This window comes from Meles meles, chromosome 5 (genome assembly GCF_922984935.1).
Source record: "Meles meles chromosome 5, mMelMel3.1 paternal haplotype, whole genome shotgun sequence".
Classification (NCBI taxonomy): domain Eukaryota; kingdom Metazoa; phylum Chordata; class Mammalia; order Carnivora; family Mustelidae; genus Meles; species Meles meles.
In genome coordinates, this window is record NC_060070.1 from 86167314 (window position 1) to 86191016 (window position 23703).

The following is a 23703-nucleotide window of genomic DNA, read 5'->3' on the forward strand; positions in this document are numbered from 1 at the left end:
ATATATGTATATATTATGAAATGATTACCATAAATATGTTAATATCTATCACCTCACGCCTCTATAATTGTTTACAAGCTTTATTTACAAGCCTTATTTTATTTATTATAAGCTTTATCATTTTTGCTCTTATGTTTAGGTCTGATCCATTTGATTTAATTTTGCATATGGTGTAAGGTAGAAATCAAGGTTCACCTTTTCTCTATAAATTTATCTAGTTGTTCCAGCACTATTCATTGATTTTACTCTTATGTATTAAAAACTAATTTTATTTTTAATTTTTCTATATTTAAATGAATTATTTAATGCTTTACATTAAAATTACCCAAAAAATCACAAAATTTGTTAAATAATCCTTTTTCAATACAATTAATTTCCTTTGTAATTCTATATATTGTATTTTATGCCCTTCAAATTATTATTTTGAGAATGGGGCCATAAGCTTTAGATTACCAAAGGTGTCCAAAACATACACATATTTTAAGAGCCCCTGGTGAGGTAGAAAAACGTTTAGCTTTAGAATCAAAGAGACCGGGGCGCCTGGGTGGCTCAGAGGTTTAAGCTGCTGCCTTGGGCTCAGGTCATGATCTCAGGGTCCTGGGATCGAGTCCCGCATCGGGCTCTCTGCTCAGCAGGGAGCCTGCTTCCCTCTCACTCTCTCTACCTGCCTCTCTGCCTACTTGTGATCTCTCTCTGTCAAATAAATAAATAAAATCTTAAAAAAAAAAAAGAATCAAAGAGACCTAGGTTTAAATGCTCATTTGCTGCTTCCTAGTTCTTTGACCTTGGGCACATCATTTAACCTTAATTCACTTCCATACTTCCACAGATTCCATAAGTGTCTATTGAGCATCTACTACCAGCCATTGTATTAAATCTTGTGGATCTTATGGATTTAATACAGACAGATGGAGATAACCTTTCTTGTATAAAGTTTACAACTGATGGGGTGCCTGGGTGGCTCAGTGGTTTAAGCATCTGCCTTCTGCTGGGGTCATGATCCCATGGTCCTGGGATGGAGCCCTGCATTAGGCTCTCTGCTCAGCAGGGGGCCTGCTTCTCTCCTCCCCCTGCTTCTCTGCCTACTTGTGATCTCTCTCTGTCAAATAAATAAATAAAATCTTAAAAAATAAATGAAGTTTACAACTGAGTGGGGGAGACAAATGAGTCAAGGGGTCATTACACAACACTGAGATAAGTACTTTAATAGCAGAAGGACAAAACTATGGGAACTCAGGCATGGGATTCCCAACTCAGACTTACAGAATCAGGAAAGATTTCCAGATAAGGTTGCTAAACACATCTCAGGGTTAAGGGGGGATTAGCTAAGCAAAAGGGGAGAAGAGCCATCCAGGTTGGGGGGTGGTGGTGAACCCTTAAGAGACATGGGGATGGGGAGAAAGTACCAGTAACACAAGGCAAGGACTGCAGACCCGGTCAGACTGAAGAGTTTTGTTGCCATCTTAAAGACAGCCTAAGAGAAATGGGAAGTCATTGATGGGTTTTAATCATTGACAGATTGTGACAGAATCAGAGTATTTTAAAATTTTACACTACAGGCAGCACCACTGGAAACAGGAACAATGATTTGGAGATTATTGGGGAAATCCTGTTGAGAGAAGATGAGTGCATAGGTTGTGGCAATGGGGATGGAAAAGAATTTATACATTTGACAGACAATTAGGTGGTAAACTCAATGAAGTGTATATTGGAGGCTCTAGGAAATGAGGGAGATGGGGCCATCTCAGATTTCCGGTTGGACTAACGGGATGAAAGGTGGTGCCATTCACTGGAAAAAAAGCAGGCTCACAGGAAAACATAAAATCAGATTTGAATTTATCGGTGTGAGTGACTAAGTGAGGATGTTCAGCAGACTTTTGGCCACATTGGCCAGAAAATTGGAAGAGGGGTTTGGGATGGGAAGCCATCTGTTTCCATATGGTAAGATGGCATAGGCAGCATTCCTTCTCTCCTCCCGACCTTCGTTCAACATCTGTTGAGGATGGATTATATGCAGGATGTTGGGGATACAGCAGTGAACAAGGGGACTGGGTTTCTGACCTTAACCAGTTCACCATTTACCTCTTTCAACTTGCTTTTAATCTGTAAAATGAAAATAATAATGAGATCAGGTGAAATGTGACAACACCCGCTTTTTAAATTTTTTTATATTTGTTTCTCGTGCCTAGAGCGGGAAGATAACTCGGTTACTTTTGCTTTTGTACCCTTCCCCCTAGGCTCTTGCGCGCAGGCGCCCTGGACGGCTCTGGCTGGGGGTGGGGCGGGCGGGGCGGGCCCGAACCCGTGTCTTCTTCACCGGGGCCGGGACCCGGCCGCGCAGAGGGTGGGGGCTGCCCGTGACGTCATCAAGCTGCGCAGGCCGCAGGGCGGGACACGAGCGCGACAGCGCGGCCGGCGGACCTGGCTGGTGGTGGGGAAACGAAACTGAGGGAGGAGGCGGCAGCTCTGGCAGCGGCAGGGCCAGGCCTGGTGGCGGCGGCGGCAACGGCAGCCTGAGCCCCCCTCTCTCCGCTCCCAGGCAGCTCACCCTCTCCCCTCAGCGTGAGTGCCGACGCGCGGCCTGGGGGGAGCGAGCGGGAGGGCGGTCGCGCGGGCTCAGCATCCCTTTCCCCTCCACCGCCGCCTCGGCCGCGCACCGGCGGTGGTGACCCTCGCCGCCCCTACTCTCTCCCCGACTTCCTTCAACCCTCCTCCGCCCCCGTCCTGCTCCTCCAGCTCCTGGCAGCCCGAGTTGCCGCTGACAAACGTCTCTGCGCACACATTCACACACTCACGTTGTTTTCAAATGAAAAGACTGGCCGGGAGAGAGGTGCTCATCTCCCTCAGTGAATAAGGGTGGCGAAACCGACACCCTGGGAGAGAAGGCTGGAGAGGGGGTTTGAACCCTTTCGTTGGGGGAGCAGCGGGTAGAACCAGGCCTTTTGCCTTACACGTAGAAGTTCCCTGCCTGGGCCCATCTTCTGGCCTGTGTCGATCACTTGAGCGGGGCACTGGTTAAGGTATGCGGCCTTCCCTCTCGGGCGTCGGTTCTATCCAGTGGAAAATGAGAGGGTTGGAGTAGATGATTTGGAAGGCCTGAATCTAAGGTGGTTTGGGGAGGAGCATCAGTATCTCCTGCCTTTCACACAACTATTCACTCTCCTTTTTTTGCACCCACCCCAACGCAGTCCACACTGAGTTTCCCGGGCTTGCAGTCTCCCAGGGCCGCTAAGAATCAGATGGCCCTTTTTGCTTTTGTTATGGGCATTTTGGGGGCATTTAAGACGGTGGTTTAAAGTGAAACATGGTTTTGCTTTCTCTTTGTTCAAGGTTCCCCGTTCTAACTTCCCCAGGATAGCCCGGGCCTGTGGCTAGTAAGAGGCTGCCTCCTTAGGATAAGATAATGCATTGGGTTGACAGGCTCAACCTTGAGCTGCAGAGAAGTGAAACATGTGATTCAGGGTTTTGTGAGGTTGAGGAGATCAGTGGTATCGTTGCATTCATTGCTCATGCAGCTGTGATCCAGTTAAAAGTCTGTTTTGTACCTCTGCACCTCTCCTTCCTCAAGGAATTGCAGCCCAGCTGGTCACCCACCTGTTTGCTTCTATGTTTTGAGTTCTCTTTTCTGAGTCTCCTTATAGCCCATCAGTTGTGTGTAAACCACACTGTATTCACTACTACTCTCTCTTGTTCTTTAACTTGATCATTCCTTAAGGTTTCAGGATGGCATAATCACTTCTTTCCATCTCATTTCCCACCCCCCCCCACCCCCATCATGCTTACCTCTCATATACCTACCAGTGGGCGTGGATGATGGTGACATGGTGCCTGATCATCTCCATTCTTTTTTCATGGATATGTATTGGTGCTGTTAAAATTATTTTTACACCAGAGTTCATGATGTGGCTATCTCCAGTTTGAATAATTTTCCCACCCTTCTATTTTTAGTCCTGAGTCAACCACTGCTTCCGTTCCTTATTTCATGGTTTCAAACATCCTGAAATAAACCAAAACCAGCATTTGTATCATATTATGTAATCTCTGAATTGGTAAAATAATGATGGTGATGGAGCTATCATTCTGGGCTGGCCCCTTCACCTTGGAAATATTGGTTGATATTCACTGGGTTTCATAATGTCCAGTGTACATTGTTGTCACACATGGCCAGTGTTGCATGAAAAGTATAGAATAATAAGTACCCAAGGCTTTTTCTCCCCTGTGGCTTATAGAGTTGATCCATGACGTTTTGGTATGTGACATCAAGGCCCTGAGGCCTCTGGGTCTGTGAGCACCACACATTTTCCAGTAAAACTAACAGCTATTATTGAAGACTAGAGGCTGGCTAGCATCCTTCCTGGACCTCAATTTGAGAAAAAGTTTATTCAAGTGCTGGCATTGGAAGCTGTTTGGAATTGCCAAGTCCCATCCCATTGATGATTTATATTTTGGAATCCCTGCTCTGATCCTAGTGGCTCTAACAGGGGCAGCTGACTATCTGGATTTATGGTTGCAGTAACAATGAAGAGGAGAAATGATCCAGAATGCACTGCCCCTCCCAAGAAACAGAAGAAAAGAGTTGCAGAGCTTGCCCTGAGCCTCAGTTCTACATCTGATGACGAACCTCCCTCTTCCGTCAATCATGCAGCGAAAGGTATGCTTGCCCACATGATGTGAGGCCGCTGGCCATCTGGTTGTTTGACTCCCTGGTGCCTGAATTGGGCAGAACACAGTCGTCTGCCCCCTGAGGGAAATTAGGCAAGTTCTACAGAGAGATGTTGGCTATAGCCTCTCTTTCCTTCTGCTCATTCTACTAGGAATGGGCAACTTGTTTTAAATAATTGGAATTTTTACAGTAGTCCCTTAATTCTGTGGCTGGTCTTTCAGTAGGTGGCACTCTTGCTGCCTTTAACCAGTTGGAAGTAGTGGTGAGTGCTGATTGCCCTGTGCTCTTAATTGCTGTTAATGATCCTGGGGCTCTTTCACAGGGGATGGGCTCTTTGCTGCAGTGATCTGGCCTAATTCCCCTCAGGTTTTTGCATTCTGTTTTCTCAATTCCCTCAACTGTTGTGATCAGAAACACCCAAATGAATTGGAGCATCTCTGTGTTCACTGTTGACATTAAGCTCAAAAGATTTCACTGATCTGGTAGAAACTAACATTTTGCTTTCCCTGTTTTTTAGGGTTATGGACATATGCAGTGTCCATAGATGCCTTTCTGTGAAAGAAATTGTAGAGTGCTTAGAAGCTTGCCTCAAATATCAAGCAATTAGAAGCAGTTTCATTTTCATTTACCTTGACTTGCCAGCTGTATTCAATTCCTAGGGCTGCTGGAACAAAGTACCACAAACTGGGTGGCTTAAAACAACGGAAGTCTATTCTCCATAGTTCTGGAGGCTATATTATCTGAAATCCAGCTGTCAGCAAGGCCATGCTTCCTTTGAAGGCTCTTGGGAAGAATCCTTCCTTGCTTCTTCTAGCTTCTGGTGGTTGCTGGCAGTCCTTGGTGTTCTTGGTTTATAACAGCATAACTCCAGTCTTTGCCTCTGTCTTTCCTCTGTGTGTCTGTTGCAAATATTCCTTTTCTTAAAAGGGCATCAATCATTGAATCAGGGCCCACCCTAATCTAATATGAGGTTTTAAAAATTTGATTACATCTGCAAAGACCATATTTCCAAACATCATATTCCGTGGTGCAGAATGGACATAGCTTTTTAGAGGGACGCTATTCAGCCTGGTACACCAGCAGTCTTGCATTTTGGAGCCTTTGCTGGATCATTGGTCAATTAGAATGAAGTTTGGTAATAGATTGGTGACTGAAAGGGTGTAAAGCATCCTTTGAGAGTGGTAGGAAATAGAATTTACAAGTGGTAGGCAGTTGTAATTGAAGGGCAGTTACTCATTTGTACTGAGAAGCTGGTTCAGAATGGAGAAGGCAGTACAGCTGAAGCGTTTGGTGCTGCTGTGATCTGGTTGAATAAGAGACTCTCTTATAACCTTGTGTGTGGAGATATGAGTCCCTTTAAAGTTGTCACAGTGGATTCCAGAATAGCTGAGAAAGGCTATCTGTAATTGAGGTACTAAGTAGGAAGGCAAAAACATAGTGGGTGTACTGGTTCTAGGGACTATTGAAGAAAGGGAGTTTTGCTTTTCACCTGGGATTTGAGTAGCTTGGTGAAGGTAGAGTCTCCTTAGGTAGCGCTCTGGATTATTGGGAGAGATGGCCTATAAGGAAAAAAAAAGGGAGAGCATGTCTGGGAGAATAATGTACTCAGAGGCTGGATCTCAGAAGTGGATCTCAGGGGGCATCTTCTTGTGGTAAAGAGAGGGCAACTGACAGGTAGAGGGAGGTATATGGTTAAGGGTCTTTTAAGGGAACCAGTCTGATTTAAATTTCAAGCTTTTAAAATTGACTGAATTGAGATTGTCCACCGCCCCCTGCATTTCCCTTAATTGTACCAAATAGCTTTAACCTTTTCTGGAAGTAGCACCATGTGATTCAGTTAGGATTGACTTGCTATTGTGTGTACAGAATGGAAATCTAAATGGCCAGTACCTTATATGCATTTGGTAATAGGCCATGTGGTACTTTTTTTTTTGTTGTTTTGTTTTTTTAGAATGTTAAGAGAGAGAAAGGGAGGAGGGTCATAGGGAAAGAAAGACTCTTAAGCAGGCTCCATGCAGAGCCTGCATGGGGCTCAATCTCATGACCCTGGGATCATGACTGGAGCTGAAATCAGGAGTTGGACACTAAACCTGCTGAGCCACCCAGGTGCCCCTTGTCCTTTTTATTTTTCCGAAAATGAGGCAAGAGGCAGAGGCAAATAAACAATGCTAGATTTCCCTGTTTTAGCTTACTTTAGCTTTTTTGTTGTCATAAAAACTGAGGGCTGGAGTCTGGTGTCTTTATCAGCAAGATTGCTCTCTGTGCCACTCCCTCCCCACCCCATACCTGGCATGGAATAAATGCTCAGTAAATAGTTACTGAATAGAATTGATAGAAGGCAACAGTAGTATCTTTTCCAAGAAGCTTAAAATGCTTTACCTCTTTCATTTTGCCTATCTCTCCTCCGTTCTATAGAAGATCATTTCATTAAGTACTTGGCATTTATATCATCTCTGTTCTGAATTGGCTTTTCTTTCTTTTTTTAAAAATTTTATTTATTTGAGAGCGAGAGAACATGAGCTGGGGGTGAGGGGAAGGGCAGAGGGGCGAGGGAGAGGGAGAAGCAGACTTCCCGCTGAGCAGGGAGCTAGGCAAGGGGCTTGATTCCAGGACCCTGGAATCATGACCTGAGCCAAAGGCAGATACTTGACTGACTTGTATTTTCTTAGGTGTCCCCTGGACAGTGCCCTGGTAATTTACTATCTCACCAGAAGATATATATCCGCTGAGATTTATATGCAGCTTTCCTAATCAAGTCATTGCAGTAAAGCCAATGTGTTCCCTTTTGCTTCAACCACTTCTACCTGGACGTACTGTTGAACAAGTGATTGAAAAATGCTCTTTAGGGAGTACAAATAGAAAAACAAAAAAATAGTAGTTACTATTTCTGTCTTTCTGAGCCTTATCTGTGCTTTCTCTGCTAGATTAATGTGATGCCTCATTAATAGATCTATTTAGTTTAATCAGTTTGTTTGTTTTACTTTATCGACAAGGTAAGTGCAGTGCCAGGTCAGAGACTGACATCTGACCAGAGTAACGGAAAAAAAGGGATGTTGTTGTGATGGCCACTGTGGGATCATGTGTTCTTTTGAGTATTTTAAGAGGAGTTTGAAGACATTTTTAAGTCTAAATAAACTCTTAGAAATTTGCTATTAAATAACAACCTTTTCGGGGCGCCTGGGTGGCTCAGTGGTTAAAGCCGCTGCCTTCGGCTCAGGTCATGATCTCAGGGTCCTGGGATCGAGTCCCGCATCGGGCTCTCTGCTCAGCAGCAAGCCTGCTTCCCTCTCTCTCTGCCTGCCTCTCTGCCTACTTGTGATCTCTCTCTGTCAAATAAGTAAATAAAAAATCTTTAAAAAAAATATTAAAAAAAAAAATAACAACCTTTTGAAGTAAAGAGGCAGATAGAGGTCATTTTTTTCTTTTTGGTTGTTTCTCTCAGGAAAACTGTGGTTTAGTCTCCAAGATAATTTTCTTTTCTCCTTAGCTGTGCATCCAGTGTGGGCTCCTGGCCTTCCCACAGCGTGTTGCTTTGGAAGTTGCCAGGCCCTTTTGCAGGTACCACACTAGAAGTGCCTTTCCCTCTACCAGGTTTAATTCTTCGCTAAATAGGCTATTCTCCTTGAAACACCATTGCTTTACTGTCAGCCCAGATTCATGACCTTAATCAAAAACTTCCTTTATCGGTATCTGTTTAAATTGCTCTAACGAGTTACCATTTGTCTGGCATGAAGGAGAAATTGAGTCTTTAAACAGGAATGAGTATATTCCACAGCAGTTGTTAGGCAGGTTGTAATATTTATTAAAACCCATAATTTATTCCTCCGTATCTGTGTGCTGCTCACCTTGGCCATTAGTGGTTGGAGCTGCCTCTCCGTATGTGTTGTCACTGTCATTTTTAATGTTGGCATGTTTGCCCTACTGTTCTGTTGCCATGTAAAAAATTTTTGCCCTGCTGTTCTGTTGCTATGTGAAAAATTTTGAACTTTTCTTCTTTAAAATGACTTGAGTAATGATTTCTACCAGGTAGAGAAGAAATCTTAAATGAAAACTCTAAATAATGTTTTGGGCTATCTTAGGTTTTAGAAGGGAAGCTCCTGGGGAGGTAAATGGGAACGCCACCCAGCTTTGGCAAGTTCTTAATGAAACTAATCATTTTAATAGACTGACCTTATTACTCCTGTTAATTTATATCTTCAATACAAAATTGTCTGCTCAGTGTTTGCTGAATTCTTACCAGTCTTGGGAGATGAAATCTCCCCTTTAGTTATTGCTGCAGCGACAACAGTTGTCTTCTTTCCACCTGAAAAGCATGGCCCCAAAGGCCCAGGCATGAAAATGGGCAGTGGCTGTGGCTGTCTGTGGACATCAGGACTAGTCTAGGCAACTTTGTCTTAAATCATCAGACTAAAAATTTGCTTCAAATACCACATGAAATAAAAGACAAATAAGGCTTATCCAGCACACTTCTGGATCTCACAAAGAAATGCTTAGTAGGATGGATTTTAGCTTTCATTCACCTCACTCTCAGAACCTATACAGACATCTGTATGCGGGGTAACTCCTAGGGAAGGGGATGGAGTGGAAACATCTCTGTCCCAGAGTCTGGTGCTGGTATTTTGCATTTAGGCACTACTGATTTGCCTAATGAGCCCTCCACCCAAATTTGGTTCTCCTTGTCATTTTGCTCCAAGAATGGTATGAAGACAAAGAAAATAAAAGATTTCTCTTTGAGATCTGAGGGTGGTTCGTACCCTGCATGCGGAGGAATGATGTTCATACCATTGATGAGTGCCCACTGCTGTGTCCTCAGGCAAACCAGACAGCCTGGCAACTCCACCTAGAGCTGGACCAAGGGCACACTCTCCTTTGATAAGGATACCAGGTTTTCCTAATCTTTTCGAGGTTCACCTGTGAATTCCCAGAAAGCCGGTGAAAGGAATAGTAACTGATCTAACGTTGCAGCTTCTGGTGAGTCAGGACCCCAGGTCCCTGGGCTGCACAGAAAGAAACTTTGGGGCTGTGCTCAGGGAGCCACCCACGTTCTTGGTACCCCCCTCTTTCTGTACCAGTCAGTATGGAAGTGACTGAGTGAAGAGAGGCTACGTCTTTGGAAGTACAATTGTTTAGCATGTGGGCCCTCTGTTTAGAACATGCCTCTTTCTCTTGCATGGGAGATAAGAGAGGAGAGACCCGTGGTTAGTCTCGAGCCACTTGAGAGGTCTTTTCCCTTAGATCTGCTGTCCTCTCAAGCTTGGTCTGGAAGGGAACCAAATTCTTCTCAAGGAATGGTACTTTATTTCTCTATAGCTGTATTTTTTTACTCTAATTTTCAAATGAATATATTCTTCTCACAGAAAATGAAGAAAAGTGCAAAACAGAAAATAAATATAACCTCACCTCACAGTTTCCATGGTTACTCATTATTAATGTTCTGGGTCTTTCCTTCTGAGTGGCACTCTCTGGCACTCTGTGGCATGTGCTGCGTTGGTCTGTGTAAGCAAGTCAGCTCCTTAGGGAACTGGATAGCTTTCTAAGAGGAAAGGGGTAGGGGTGCCTGGGCGGCTCAGTCAGTTAAGCATCTGCCTTCTGTTCATGTCATGATCCCTGCATCAAGCCCCATGTTGGGCTCCCTGCTCGGTGGAGAGTCTGCTTGTCTGCCCCTCCCTGCTTCTCATGTGCGCGTGCTCTCTCTCTCTCAAATAAATAAATAAATAAATACAATCTTTAAAAAAAGAAAGAGAGGAAGGGGTAGATTTGGTGCCTCTCTTGTGAGGATATTCTCAACCAAAATTTCTCCTTGCTAATTGCTTAGGAGCCAGAATGTTGGTTTTAAGTTTATTCTAGTTTTTTCAAATATGTTTGTAAGCCTTTTCTTTCTTCTGCAAAATGTTATATCACTAAAAGAAAAAAAAGTTTATTTTAGCTATCTGATTTTTGTGTTTTTTAAAAATTTTTATTATTTTAATACTTTCTTCATGGACCAATCTGAGTTATTTATTTAAGCCATCTCCTGCCATAAACAAAAGGATGGAAGATCAGTATTCTGGTCATCATTTGATACAAGTAAGGAAAGTGAGCTTGAGGTCCCATATACTTTTCTGGTCCTCATGTGGAGTCATGGTCCAAACCAGTGCTGTGGTCCCCGCTGGGTAGTGGTCCAGGTTCTTAATCATTTTCATAGGTGGTTGGAAGTGGATTCATGTTGAGAGTTAGGGAATAGAGTGTGACTGTCATCTCCCCTGGGAAAGGGCTTGGACCTGGTGCAGGAATGAGGTAGGCGACGGACTCAGGGCTCTCCATGCTCTCTGTGATGTGACTACAGGAAGACGTTCAGCATACTCCCACATCGGGGAGCCCTATGAAGTAGGGGAGGGCCTACCACATCTGAGCAGAGCCCTCCTCACCGCCATGGGTGCCACTCAACATGGACTGTCCCACATGTGTCCCTGACTGACTTAGCAGCTCAGAAAGCCAGGACCCACCTGCCATCACCATTTTCAACCTGGACCTTAGTTATCTGGTTTTTAAACTCTCTTGAGAGTAGGGCTATTTCTGTAGGAGAGAGACCCATTGTATATACCATGGACCTTTTATAGAACATGTCCTGGGCTGGGGTGCCTGGGTGGCTCAGTGGGTTAAGCCTCTGCCTTCGGCTCAGGTCATGATCCCAGGGTCCTGGGATCGAGCCCCGCATCAGGGAGTCTCTGCTCGGCAGGGAGCCTGTTTCCTTCTCTTTCTCTCTGCCTGCCTCTCTGACTACTTGTGATCTCTGTCTGTCAAATAAAATAAAAAAAAAAAAAGAAAAAAGAACATGTCCTGGGCCAAAGTTGTCTGATCAGTTAAACAATACCAGTATTTTATTCCCTTTACAGGTCTGACAAATATCGTATTTCAACCTACTGGCTGGAGGCGTGGGGGAATGGGAGTTCTTAAATAATAGTCCAAGGAAGGCCCAATTCTCTATTAAGATACAGGCATTTCATACTCATGCTTAAACTCTTTGTTATTGTTTAACCTTTTTAAGAAAATTTTAAAGACTTAAAATTTCTTTTTAATGGCACCAGGTTATAAAGCTGATTTATTTAAAATGTCTTTGTCAAAGTTTTAACACTGGAACAAAGTTAAATGTACCTAAATGAGACTTGAAGCTATTTTTGGTAGTAGTACAAATTTCATCCTATGGTTATTACTATTTTCAAGTTTTTTCTTCTATAGGAAACTGTTGAAAGGAAAATTTATGTTTCAGCTCCTAGATTACTTTGTACATGCCTCTATAAACAAATGTATTAGTAATTAATATATTAAGGCCATCAATCAAGACTTAAAATTTTTAAAAAATTCACTGTAGTGAGTACTTAATTTTTTGTTGAATGGGAAGACTCGATCCAGGTGTTGGAGATGGAAAGTTGAGTGTGACACAGTTCTCACTCTCCAGGAGTGACCCTGGCCAGTGGGATGGCATTTGTGCTGGTTGCTGTGCTGGTGGTGTTGCTGCCCCTGGAGCACAGTGTGAGGGAGAATCGGGCCTGGGGGGCTGGGGAGAGCATTTTGCTCTTCTCAAATGCCAACCCTGAACAAGTTTATGTTCTCATGGGGAAGTTGATGAATCAGTGCAGATAGGCTTTAGAATTATGATGCCATTGCAAGTTATGAATACCTGAATAGTGACCTTCATGGATCTTTGAAGAGTTGTTTTACATTGCTGCCTTTCGTCAGCACCTCCCACAAGCACCAGGCTTTGACTCATCAACACGGAGAGTTTAGCGTGTAGGCCAGGGTGGTGATGGAAAGAGAACAGTTACTTCTATAAAATGTCACAGCTCATCTGTGAGCCAGCTTTTCTCTGGGGCAGTGCTATAGACATACCCTCTTACCTGTGAGTTTGAAGGACCGTGAAAACAAAGGAATCTAGGAGATTAAACGATCAGACTGTTAGTCCCGTGATAAAATTTTGAAAATGGAACTAAGTATCCATGTTTGGAAGGTGATGTTCAAATAATAAGCAGCAGAAATAACAATCATATCTTTAATAAATACATTTTATATTTGACAATGTACTTTCAGACACATTATTTCATTTAATCTTCATATAAGTCCATGTGGTAGGTAGTACCATCTCAGTTTTGTAGGGGAAAAATTGAAAGAATGGGAAAGGACACCTGATATTTTGAGCTCCCATCATCTGTCAGGTACCATTAGGAACTTTCAGTGACTTGCCCAAGATAACACAGTAAGAAGTAGAGAATACATTTGACCCTGGCTCATTTAAAGAACATGATGTGTATAGTGCATATACTGAACACTAGTTGAATAAATGAAACTTGGACTTTTAGAGGCTACTTGGTGCCATAAACTCACCTGAGCATTTTCTTTTTTTCTTTTCCAGCATCTACCACGAGCCTAAGTGGGTCTGACAGTGAGACCGAGGGGAAGCAACACAGCTCTGACTCTTTTGACGATGCATTCAAAGCAGACTCCCTTGTGGAGGGAACTTCTTCTCGCTATTCCATGTATAATAGTGTCTCCCAGAAGCTTATGGTATGTCAGTGCTTGGGTTGGGTTTCTAAAGCTCTACCAGCGGAGTAAGAGAAGGGAAATTGTATTGATGTGAAAAGAAGAAAAGCTAGGGCATGAGGTTTTCCTTTGCTTTCTAGTGGAGATTTAGTAGAGAGTGTGGCCCCTTTTTTAACAGAAGTATCTGTCACATTTGAATCATCCATGGGAAGTAGCTGTGCAGGCCTGCTTGTTCTGTCCTATCCAAAGCTGGATCACCCTTTGGTCTCCTTAGTAATGAAAGCTTATCATGAGTACATGTGAATGTACTTCCCTACACATGGACGTGTGTGGTTGGGTAAAGAGGTTTCATCATGTGAGTTTTTGCTCTAGTGAGTGATCTCAAGAGAATGACTAAAATCCTGCTCACTCCATGTGCCCAAAAATAAATGAGAGTAGTACAGTCTTTAATATGACTTTGAAAAGAAGGTCCAGTTTTCCTTCCTAGCCTCTATACCCCATTGATATACCAGAAGAAGAAAAGTGACTAGGAAGACCTGCTTGCTTTCCTGATAAAACTTCAGTGTAAGTGCACAAAGGTTTGGGAAACCCAAGTTTGCTTTCTGGGTAGCTTTAATATTACAGGTATTAACTCCTCCATTTTCATTTGGATTCATTAAGGAATGGGAACTGCCACTTCTAAGGTAATAGTTAGGATTCTAGTTGGGGGGCTGCAGATTTGGGGAAGTGGGCAGTGGGGAGGTTTGTGACTGGGTCAGCCTTTTTGTTTTGTTTTTAAAGATTTATTTATTTATTTGAGAGAGAGAGTGGGAAGGGAGAGGGCAGGGGGAGAGGAAGAGAGGGTACCCCTCAATCAGCCTTTTTGACCTGGGGAGAGATTTGTGGCTACTATAGGAATTCTCTCCGGCTTTTGAGTTGGTAATACCCCTTGCAAAGGGAATATAGACCTTCAAGAGGGGATTACATTTTCTTAGGGTTGGAGTTATTTTATTAGACAAGGGTCCTTGGGGTTTGGGATTTAGGTCTCTGATTTTGGGGGTATATATCTGGGCCTAGTGAGTCTAGAGTTTATGTGAGCTTATGGACAATTGTGACACTTAAAAAAATATTCCCAGGGCACCTGGGTGGCTCAGTCAGTTGGGTGTTTCAGCACAGATCATGATCTCAGGGTTGTGAGATTGAGCCCCTCATCAGGCCCTGCACTGGACACAGAGCCTGCTTGGGATTCTCTCTCTCTCTCTCTCCCCGCTCTCTCTTTAAGGAAAAAAAAAAAAAAAAAGGCCCTGTTTGGTGTCTTATGGTACTTATGGGTCCATACCTCAGTTTTACATGAAGCAAGTTCAAGTGCGCTCCTGCAAGCCCTCACTGTCTTTACATAGTAAGGCTATTTGAGTGGCTGCGGGTAAGGTCGAGTTGCTGCTTGAAGTAGTTCCATTGTAAATTATGTTCTTTTTACCAACTCAACTCTAGATCTACTTTTCACTTAATCAGAGAAATTAGCTGGAAGGGTAGTTATGCAGATGTCCAGTGAAATTCATTAAGTGCTCTTGGTGCTTTTAATTATAGCTATGAGGTGCCTTCTCATTTATCCAAGTTCTGGTTGTCCTACACTTTCACCTCCAGAGTAAATAGCCCCTGCATGCACAGATAAACTGTAGTTACTTATTTATGCTTATTTTCTTCATTAGGCTAGAAGGAAAACTTTCAGCCTTACTTATCTATGTTTCTCAGAGTTTAGCATAATGTCTGACACGTGGTAGGGGCTGAGTAAATGTCTGCTGGTTTATGCAAGTGCTCTGTTATTATCTCTTTATTTATATAATTATTTTATCTCTTTTTCAGGCCAAGATGGGCTTCAGGGAAGGTGAAGGATTGGGTAAATACAGCCAGGGTCGGAAGGACATCGTTGAGGCCTCTAATCAGAAAGGCCGAAGAGGCTTGGGTCTGACACTGCAGGGCTTTGATCAAGAGCTGAATGTGGACTGGCGAGATGAGCCAGAGGTAACTGGTGAGGGGAGGAGGAGACAGGAAGGCCAGCTTGTGTTTTCATGTGCATGGCTCTAAGTAGCCATGTTAACAAACTAGAAATCTCCAGAAACAGTGGGAATTGGAACTGAGGTTTTACATGGAAGGTACTGGGGGTGTCCAGAATAGAAACAGAAGAGATAAACTGAGGGAGATATGCTAGGCTGTGGATTTATTTTCTGTTAACGACTGTGAGTAGAAGATGCTGGAAGGCAGAGTTTGGTTCCACAAAGAACTTTAATAGATATGCCTTTCCACTAGTGGCTAAGGTACCTCATAAGGCAATGAGTTCCCTCTGCTGAAAGGATTCAAAGTGGTTGAGTGAGGACCTGCTCCCCCATTGGGTGAGTGACTGGATTAGGTGCCCTCTAAGGTCCTATACCTCTACAGCTTTATGACACCCAAGCTATGTGTAGGTGTTTATTTATACTGTATAGCTTTCCTGGTGTGGCTTTAATCTGCTTATCTGCTTGGGTACCAGTTTGTTTGAACCTAACTACCAAAAGAGACTCATATCCTTTTTCATGGCACAGATGATGTTGATATTTTACTTTTATTCATTTGTATATGTCCTCTCTTATTTCACAGAGAATTCCAAGTAGGTATAGTGAAACAACTAAAAATAATGATGAAATATTGCCATTATAGAGTTGAAGCTAGAGAAAATGAACGCAAATGTCTAGTCTTCTATGTAGCTGGTGTAGTTGAGCTTCACATGTAGCTGTGAACTCTGGAGAATTGATATTTTATTTGTCTGTCTGATGGTCTGTCTGATGTTCCAGTTCAGGAAAGAATTCCCGTGAATTGCACATGATAAAAACCTAATAAGGCTTCAGAATAAGATGCTGACAAGCCAGGAGCTAATGGCTTCTGGGGGTAGCCCTGCTGTGTTGCCTTTTAGTTGTGAGGAGATGAGACTAGCAGAATAGCAGATGAGACAGTGAAGAATAGGGTAAATATTTGTAATTGGGTCCTAGATGTAGGTTTTTACCTCAGAAATTCTTGGTGCTTTTTGGGCCCTCATTTGTATGAAAACCAGTAAGAGTCCCCATCCTCATAGTGGGGCAGAATTAGAACTTAGCTAAACTCAAAGTTTCAAATTTGCCCATAAAAATCTCTATTTTTCATGGAGACAGGCTATTGAAATTCCTTTTTGAGGTAAGGCTGTCCTAATTGTCATTTACCGTGTATTAATTTTTCTCCTACAAAAGATGCTCTATTTCTTGGTTAAGAGTTTGTCTTAACTATTAGTTGGTATCCACTTCTTTGAGGGAGAGGAATCCGTGTTGCCTCAGGTGACTGTCCAGTCACTGCAGAGGAAGTGCCTGGTGGCTTCTGCAGCACAGGATTATGAGGGCAAGGTTTGACTGTTTACAGACAGCACTTTGCAGTCCATTTTTGCTCCTAGTGTTCATGCTTCTGTGGAGAAGTTGAGTCTGCTTACTCTCTCCAAAGGGACATCCCTTTGGAGCTCAAGTGTACATGAGCTTTTTTTCCCATAGAGTTTATAACTTATAACCATTTATAAATGGTTAAAGGTGATGGATTAGGCTGGAGGAGGGGGAGCCGTGATTCACTGCCAGATTCATTGACAAAAAGGCTTCTGTAAATTTTCTTTTAAACTTTTTCTGTGTTGTTGATGGTTGGCTTGCCCTCAAGACCTTGCATTGTGTTACCATTTTATGCCTTTCAGAGCATGTAATATTACCTTTAATCACATTGCTTCAGTTTGCAATGGTGAATCCCGTTCCCATACTTGCTTGGGAGGCATTGGGTAGAGCTGCCATGCAGGTTAGCCACCTGTTTAGGTTTTATAATCTGTGTCTCTAGCCCAGTGAACATAGTCCTGGCTGCACATTAGAATCATCTGGGGTCTTCTAAAAAAATGTGATTATACCAAGTTTCTGCCTCAGACTGACAGAATCATATACTCTGAGGGTGAGGCCTTGTTATCAGTATTTTTTAAAGGACTGCGGAGGGGTATTTGGCTTGCTAAGTTGATGGAGCATGCAATTCTTGATCTCGGGGTTGTAAGTTCGAGCCCCATATTGGGTGTAGAGATTACTTAAAAATAAATAAAATCTTTAAAAAAAAAGACTGCAGATATTTCTTATGTATAATGTAATTCAAAAATTAAGAGAAAGCACCATTGAGATGCCAGTTTCTGCTCTGGGATTGAATAGGCAAGGAATCCTATTTGTGACTAATACTTTAAAGGGCATTGGAGATGAGACTCATTGCCATTGGGTCGTCCTGGTATAATTACCTTTTCATAGACTTATATCCTGTGTGTACTTCTCTGTGTCCCTAGTTGTCTTATTGTAGGCCCTTTCAATTAAGGATCATGTCATTTTAACTGCATTCTGAGTACTTAGCCCATTACATATCTATGAAATAATACTGGAACAAACGAAAGAAACTTTGAAGGTTTGGGAAGTTTCTTAAGATTCAGACTAGAATTGTAGCTGGCCTTCCAAAGTTAACTCTCAGTATCCTGGCTCAGTTCTCATGTCTGACCAGCACATTTGGCCTCAGCTTCCCAGACCCTTCCATCTGTCTGAATCCCTTTTGATTGTTTTGGGGAGGCCCTTGTAAGTTGGAGCATAGCTCTGATGGCCATCTTCCCCGACTTACTTTCTTCTTTTTTGTTTGTAGCCCAGTGCCTGTGAGCAGGTGTCATGGTTTCCAGAATGTACCACTGAAATTCCTGACACTCAGGAAATGAGCGATTGGATGGTTGTGGGAAAGGTAGGACTTCAAGAAAATGTACCCTGAATTCTTGGCACTTACCTCCTGACTTTTCTCCTTGAGTCCATTGTGTATGTATGTATACTCATAGCATAAGAAAAATGTGAATCTGACATTACTGGCAAGAATAAAGTTCTATCAAGATGGTGTGTCGGGGCATCTGGGTAGCTCAGTGGGTTAAGCCTCTGCCTTTGGCTCAGGTCATGATCTCAGGGTCCTGGGATCAAGCCCCACATCGGGCTCTCTGCTCAGCGGGGAGCCTGCTTCCTCCTTTCTCTCTGCCTGCCTCTCTGCTTACTCGTGATCTCTCTCTGTCAAATAAATAAATCTAAAAAAAAAAAAAAAAAAAGACTCTCTCTCCCTCTGCCCCTCTCCCATCTCATTTAAAAAAAAAAAAAAAAAAAAAAAAAGATGGTGTGTCAAGGGGTTTACAGGTATGCCCCTGGGAGATGTGACAGCGTTTTTTCCTCCTAGTCATTTAACTTGCAAGGCAGCACAAAATGCATAACTTCTGTCTTCCTCATGGATGCTTTTTAGAGTAGCTTATTACACATTTGTGTATATTCTGGTCACTGCTGGGCACTGTTCCAGGTAGATGAAAAGACACTGTCCCTGTCCACAGAAAAATAATGAGGGAGTTGTTCCAAAGGGAATTTTTTAATCTCCTTCTGGAAAACTACGAATAAAGTACATAGCTACCAAGTCAGTATGGTCTAGAGAGCAGTTCTCCAAGTGTAGGGCCCCCTGGGTATCTCCCAAGACCCTTTCAGGGGCTCTACAGGGTCAAAGTTATTTTCATAATGGTACTGGAAATTTACGTGCTTTTTTTCACTCATTCTCTCACAAGTTCCAGTGGAGTCTTCTAGAGGCTGTATCACAACCAGTTGAACGCAAATGCAGAGAGGAGAGTCTGGCCATCTTACATTAAGCCAAATAGTAAGAGATTTATAAAAATGAAAAACAGTGCTGCTCTTCTCATTAAAAGTTTTTTTGGGAAATATAGTTATTTTTCATAAAAATATTTATGTTAAGATAATGTGTCCTTTAACACTGAATAAATTGTCTTAGTTTCTAATAATAAATGTTGCTCTGTTTATATCCCCCACATAAACAAAAGCTCTTGGGGTCCTTAGTGGTTTTGAAACGTGTAAAACCTGAGAACACCCAAGTTTGAGCATCGTTGGTTTAGAGATAGCCTCACTGAGCCATGAGGTTTGATTTGACACCCCTGTGAGGGTCTCTTGAGCCCTCGTTATCTCTGATGCTGCCAGGTCAGTGCAGTTGTACCCCTTACAGATCAAGAGGCTTCCTGGTTGAAGGACAGGTTTCTGTCATTTAAGGGCAGTCCCCATCCTTCTGCCTCCATGCTCTGGGGGCAGACAGCTTGAATGTTTCCTTCCTGTGTGCTTTCTCAGCCTCAGCATTCATGAGTCTCATATCCATATGGTGCTCTAGTCAGAGCGCCCAGGGGGCTGCTTCATCTCCCAGCCATCTGGAGTACAGCCAGAGGGGTTTAGGATTTTCTCTTTCCTGCCCCTCAGGGATTGATGTTCTTGGCAGAGACTCAAGCCCCTTCTTGCTCTACTCACTTAGAACCCTCATTTCTCCATTCATTCCCCCAACTGCAGTCATACGTAGTCATTATTGATTATTTTCTTCTTTCTGTAGAGAAAGATGATTATTGAAGATGAGACAGAGTTTTGTGGGGAAGAGCTGCTTCACAGTGTGTTGCAGTGTAAGGTAAGGCCTGTGGGGCTGGAATACCTTATGTGAGGGCATGTGCTGGGCTCTTACAGTTCTTTTGAATTGGTTGGGGGTGGGGGACTGAAGTTTAGCTAAGATTTTTCTTGGAGATGAGATGTGTGGCTTGCTGCATTTCTCCAATGTATCCTTTTCCTGGGGACTTGTAGTATTTTGCACTTCCTGTGGTCAGTAGCCAGGAAAGGCTCCACTTAACCTCAGTGGGTTGGTCCATCGCAGTCCTGAGGGGGCGTGGTGTAGTGAAAAGTTTGGAATGATTCTTTAGTGTCAGGTAGACCTGAATTCACATCCTTGTGAATTTAGGCCCTTTGCAGCTTTCTTGCTGTGTGACCTTGGGTCAGTTGCTTTAGCTGCTCTGAAGTTTCCTCATCTGTAAAATGGGGAGAAAATACTTCCCGGGATTGTTTTGAGAATTAAATTGGATAGTCAGCGTGAAGCTCCTGACATGCTGGGCAAATGTTAGTCTTTCCTTGATAGCTTTTGGTGTGAGTTTGTGTCAGGAAGTATATGGCCCAGGGCAGGATGAGCCAGGGAAGCTCTGAGGAAGAAATGGTTAGAGAAGAATCCTCAGACCAGCCTCACGAAATTTTTTTTGTAGGCAGAGGGTTAGAAATATCCTTAAGGTGACTGGAACTCTGGTGAAGTGAGGCTTTTTTTTCTCAGGGAGAAAATAGAATAAGGGAGAAGGAATCCTTACTGTGTGGGTAGGTGCCATCACAAAACACTGGTTTTGGTTTGCTTTGCCCTCTCAGTGAGCCTTACTATCAGTACTCTGGTCCCTTGGAAAGTTGCTGCTGGACTGGAGAAACAGATTTGCTCTGAGGATTTGTGATGCCAACAGGTGGCTTTGTGCCTACCTACAGGTGCCATTTATTAACCATTTTTCAGGGATATATAAATACATGATAAATACATTTTATTTATCATTTATTTTTTACCACTTCACAGGTGAGGTAGTTGAGGGTCTGAGAGATTGAGCAGTTTGTCTAGGGTCGCACAACTGGTCATTTCAGAGCTGGGATGCGGCGGTATTGTAGCTCTTCCAAGGGCTGAGATGGGCTCCTTAAGCTCTTAAGTCCCCTGTCCCTTCCTGGAGGGTGATGCTCACCTTAAGGTTCTGACTCTCCCTGGGCAGAGTGTGTTCGATGTCCTGGATGGGGAGGAGATGCGGCGAGCTCGGACCCGGGCCAATCCCTACGAGATGATCCGAGGAGTCTTCTTCCTAAACAGGTTTGCTGACATTGCCCACCTCTCCCTTCCCCTGACATCCACTGTTCCACCTTTTCATAGCTTTCCATACATCTGGTGTATTGAGTTGTGCTTTTCCGTCTTTATTGCAGGGCGGCCATGAAGATGGCTAACATGGATTTTGTGTTTGATCGCATGTTTACAAATCCACGGGACTCTTGTGGGGTGAGAACAAAATTCTTTGTCTGAATTCATAGTGCTAAATGGGCTTACGCTTCAGTGGCCTAGAAATTGCCATTTGTGCAATGTCTGGAGACTATTCCTGCTATGTGAGAAAGAGATTTTGCTTTGAGCTTCTCAAATTAGGTCCCATGGTGCTTCCTATGGTCCCAGGGATGCTCCAGTAAGCGGTTGTCTCTAGGGCTTCAGGCCCAGAATTGTAGCCCCCAACTCTGCAGATCCTGCTGCTCACCCCAGATGGAGGAGGGTAGGGCTTACAGCAGTGGCAAAGGGACATTTCTGGGCAAAGTCAGCAGTTGTGACATCTGTAGGCCTAGGGAGCAGGGAGGAGGAGGGTAAGAGATAGAGCGTGGGCCTTCCTCCTGTATCCATCAAACATGTATTTATCCATGTGCTGAGCACCAGGAATATAATTTTGAATGAGATAGATGGAATCCCTTCCCCTGTGGCATTTAGGTTCTGGAAGTTCTGGTGGATTCGAGAACTGGCATGGGTGTGGGGTGGGGATGTTTATAAAGCCTTTCTGTGGAGGCCAGTTGCTGCCAGGATGAGTATGTAGTCTTTATAGTGAGCTTGTTTTCCAAATTCAAACCTGTGACATCATCTGATTTGTGTGCTGTGGCTGGTAATAGAAGGGAGTGCTTGGGGAAATGTGATATGAGTATTGAATGAAATGTAAGCATCTGGGTCCTTTCACTGGTCCGTTTAAAATCAGTATCCTGTCTGAAAATCTAGGCTGTGTTGTTCAGTGACGGGTTGTGGGGCAGGAAGTACAGCACTTACACTGTAGGTGGTATCACTTAAGTTCATCCCTTTTTTGGGCTTCAGCTGCCTCATCCCTGAAATTAGCCCTACTATCGTGTCAGAGGGTTGAGGTAGCACCAGAGGCCTTTAGGATCTGTTCCAGTTCTAAGATCTGTGATTTCAGATGTGACCACTTTCCCTTTCTGCCCTTTTGAACCAGTTTCATGTGGGATCATAATTATTAGATTTTGGCCCTTCCCAAGAAGTGGTAGAGCAAAATGATTTTCTACTGTGCTCCATCTCATTTCTCTGTACACAGGCACACCATAATGATAGAGAATAAAGGAAATTTCATTCTAGCATTCCCTTCAGAGTTTCAAAGCACTTTCACTCAGTCCTAAAAGTTAGTTCTCTTTGACAGTGACGGGCTAGGAGCCAGTTGTTCCCAAACCTGTTTCTGCTTCACTCTACTTCCACTAGGCCCCTGATTATCCACCCGCTAAAGGAACTTATTTTCCAAGTTCTTTAATGTTTTAATTTCACCTCCCTTACTGCTTCCCTCCATGCTGGCAAAACTGGCATGTGGACCCCTCCAGCCCATAGTCATTTCTCTCCCCCAGGTGTCCCTCCCTGTTTTCCAGGACCAGCAGGCAGCACAAAAGGCCTCTTGGAGTTAGCATCTTGAGAAAATTAGGTTGATATAATGTTGGTTTAATTTTCTGAGCTCCAAATGATTTCCTTTAAACCCCTGCCTGGCAGAGGAGCTCTGTCAGGCTGCTGGGAAGCCACATCATTTTGGGCTTTTGATTGTAAACGCCTCTAGCAGCTGGGATCTGGTTATTGTCTTTTGCTGTCAGGAAAGTGAAGGAGGCACCAGGGTTGTACCATTCAGGTCAAGGGTGGAGATGTTAGTTACATAGGAAAAGGTAGCTGTGTTTGTAATGCTTCAGGCACCTTCTGGACCTGAACTGATTGTTAGTGGCCACGGAGAATTGCCCTTTCAGAGATGTTTCTCTGCACTCCACTATAGGAAGTGATTTCTCTCCAGCCCCTACTGTTTTCTTCTCTCTTTTCATCTCTGTTTTCCCCTGAGGACCAGAGTGTGTTTTTCAGGTGAGCAGAGTGCTCTAGTATAGTCACCCGCAGAGATGTGAGTGGCTGAAGGGTTTGCTAGGGTCTCAGTAATTCTTGGATCAGGGAAGTTTTAGAAGAACATGGAGAACTTGAAGCCTGGGCAGTGTGGGGAGGTGGGAGGTGGGGTATTATGAAGTTTTTCACTGGCATTCTGGTTCTGTGGGTTGTGGTAAAAGGAGAGAAGAGACTATGTAGGGAAACAAGTTATAAACAAGAATTGGAAGAGACAAGGGAAAGAAGGGAGTTTAGATTCTTTGGGGATATGCTAGCCTATAATAAACCATAACATTATGTGTGGGCTTTGTGTGCTTGGGGATATTGCTGAGGTAAGTAGATGTTGTCCGTGAAGCCTTACAGGAGACAAAAACTGAATGTGGATCTTAGAATTGCAGTGGCATCTTAGAAGAAATTAGATAGCACTTACAAAGTACCCACTGAGCATGAGTACTGCATGAGGTGATGGAAAAGGACAAGAATTTTGACTCCAAGGAATTTGATCTAGTTGAATATTGTATCATCTTATGTTTGTTTAGTATTTACAGTTTATAACCGTCTTTGACATATGGTACTTTAATCCCACAATAGCCTTGAGAACCTACATTAGTCCCAATTTACAGTTGAGGGAGCTCAAGCTTAAAGGCGTGAATTGTATGCTGCCCTTAACTGCACAGCCAGTAAGTGGC

General features: G+C 43.4%; 1 protein-coding gene across 3 annotated transcripts in view; it reads left to right on the top strand.

The window, feature by feature from the left end:
- The first annotated feature begins 2395 nt into the window (after window positions 1-2395).
- The window catches only part of CMTR1 (cap methyltransferase 1), a 49143-nt gene continuing 27835 nt past the window's right edge, over window positions 2396-23703 (top strand). The window contains exons 1-8 of one of the 3 annotated variants that reach the window (XM_046005113.1): window positions 2396-2562; window positions 4470-4651; window positions 13053-13204; window positions 15023-15181; window positions 17861-17953; window positions 19622-19693; window positions 20850-20944; window positions 21055-21127. In XM_046005113.1, coding sequence (XP_045861069.1) covers window positions 4504-4651; window positions 13053-13204; window positions 15023-15181; window positions 17861-17953; window positions 19622-19693; window positions 20850-20944; window positions 21055-21127 — 792 coding nt within the window. In that variant the 5' untranslated portion in view covers window positions 2396-2562; window positions 4470-4503. The remainder of the gene's footprint in view (window positions 2563-4469; window positions 4652-13052; window positions 13205-15022; window positions 15182-17860; window positions 17954-19621; window positions 19694-20849; window positions 20945-21054; window positions 21128-23703) is intronic. The other 2 variants (XM_046005115.1, XM_046005114.1) reach the window with 2 other exon arrangements.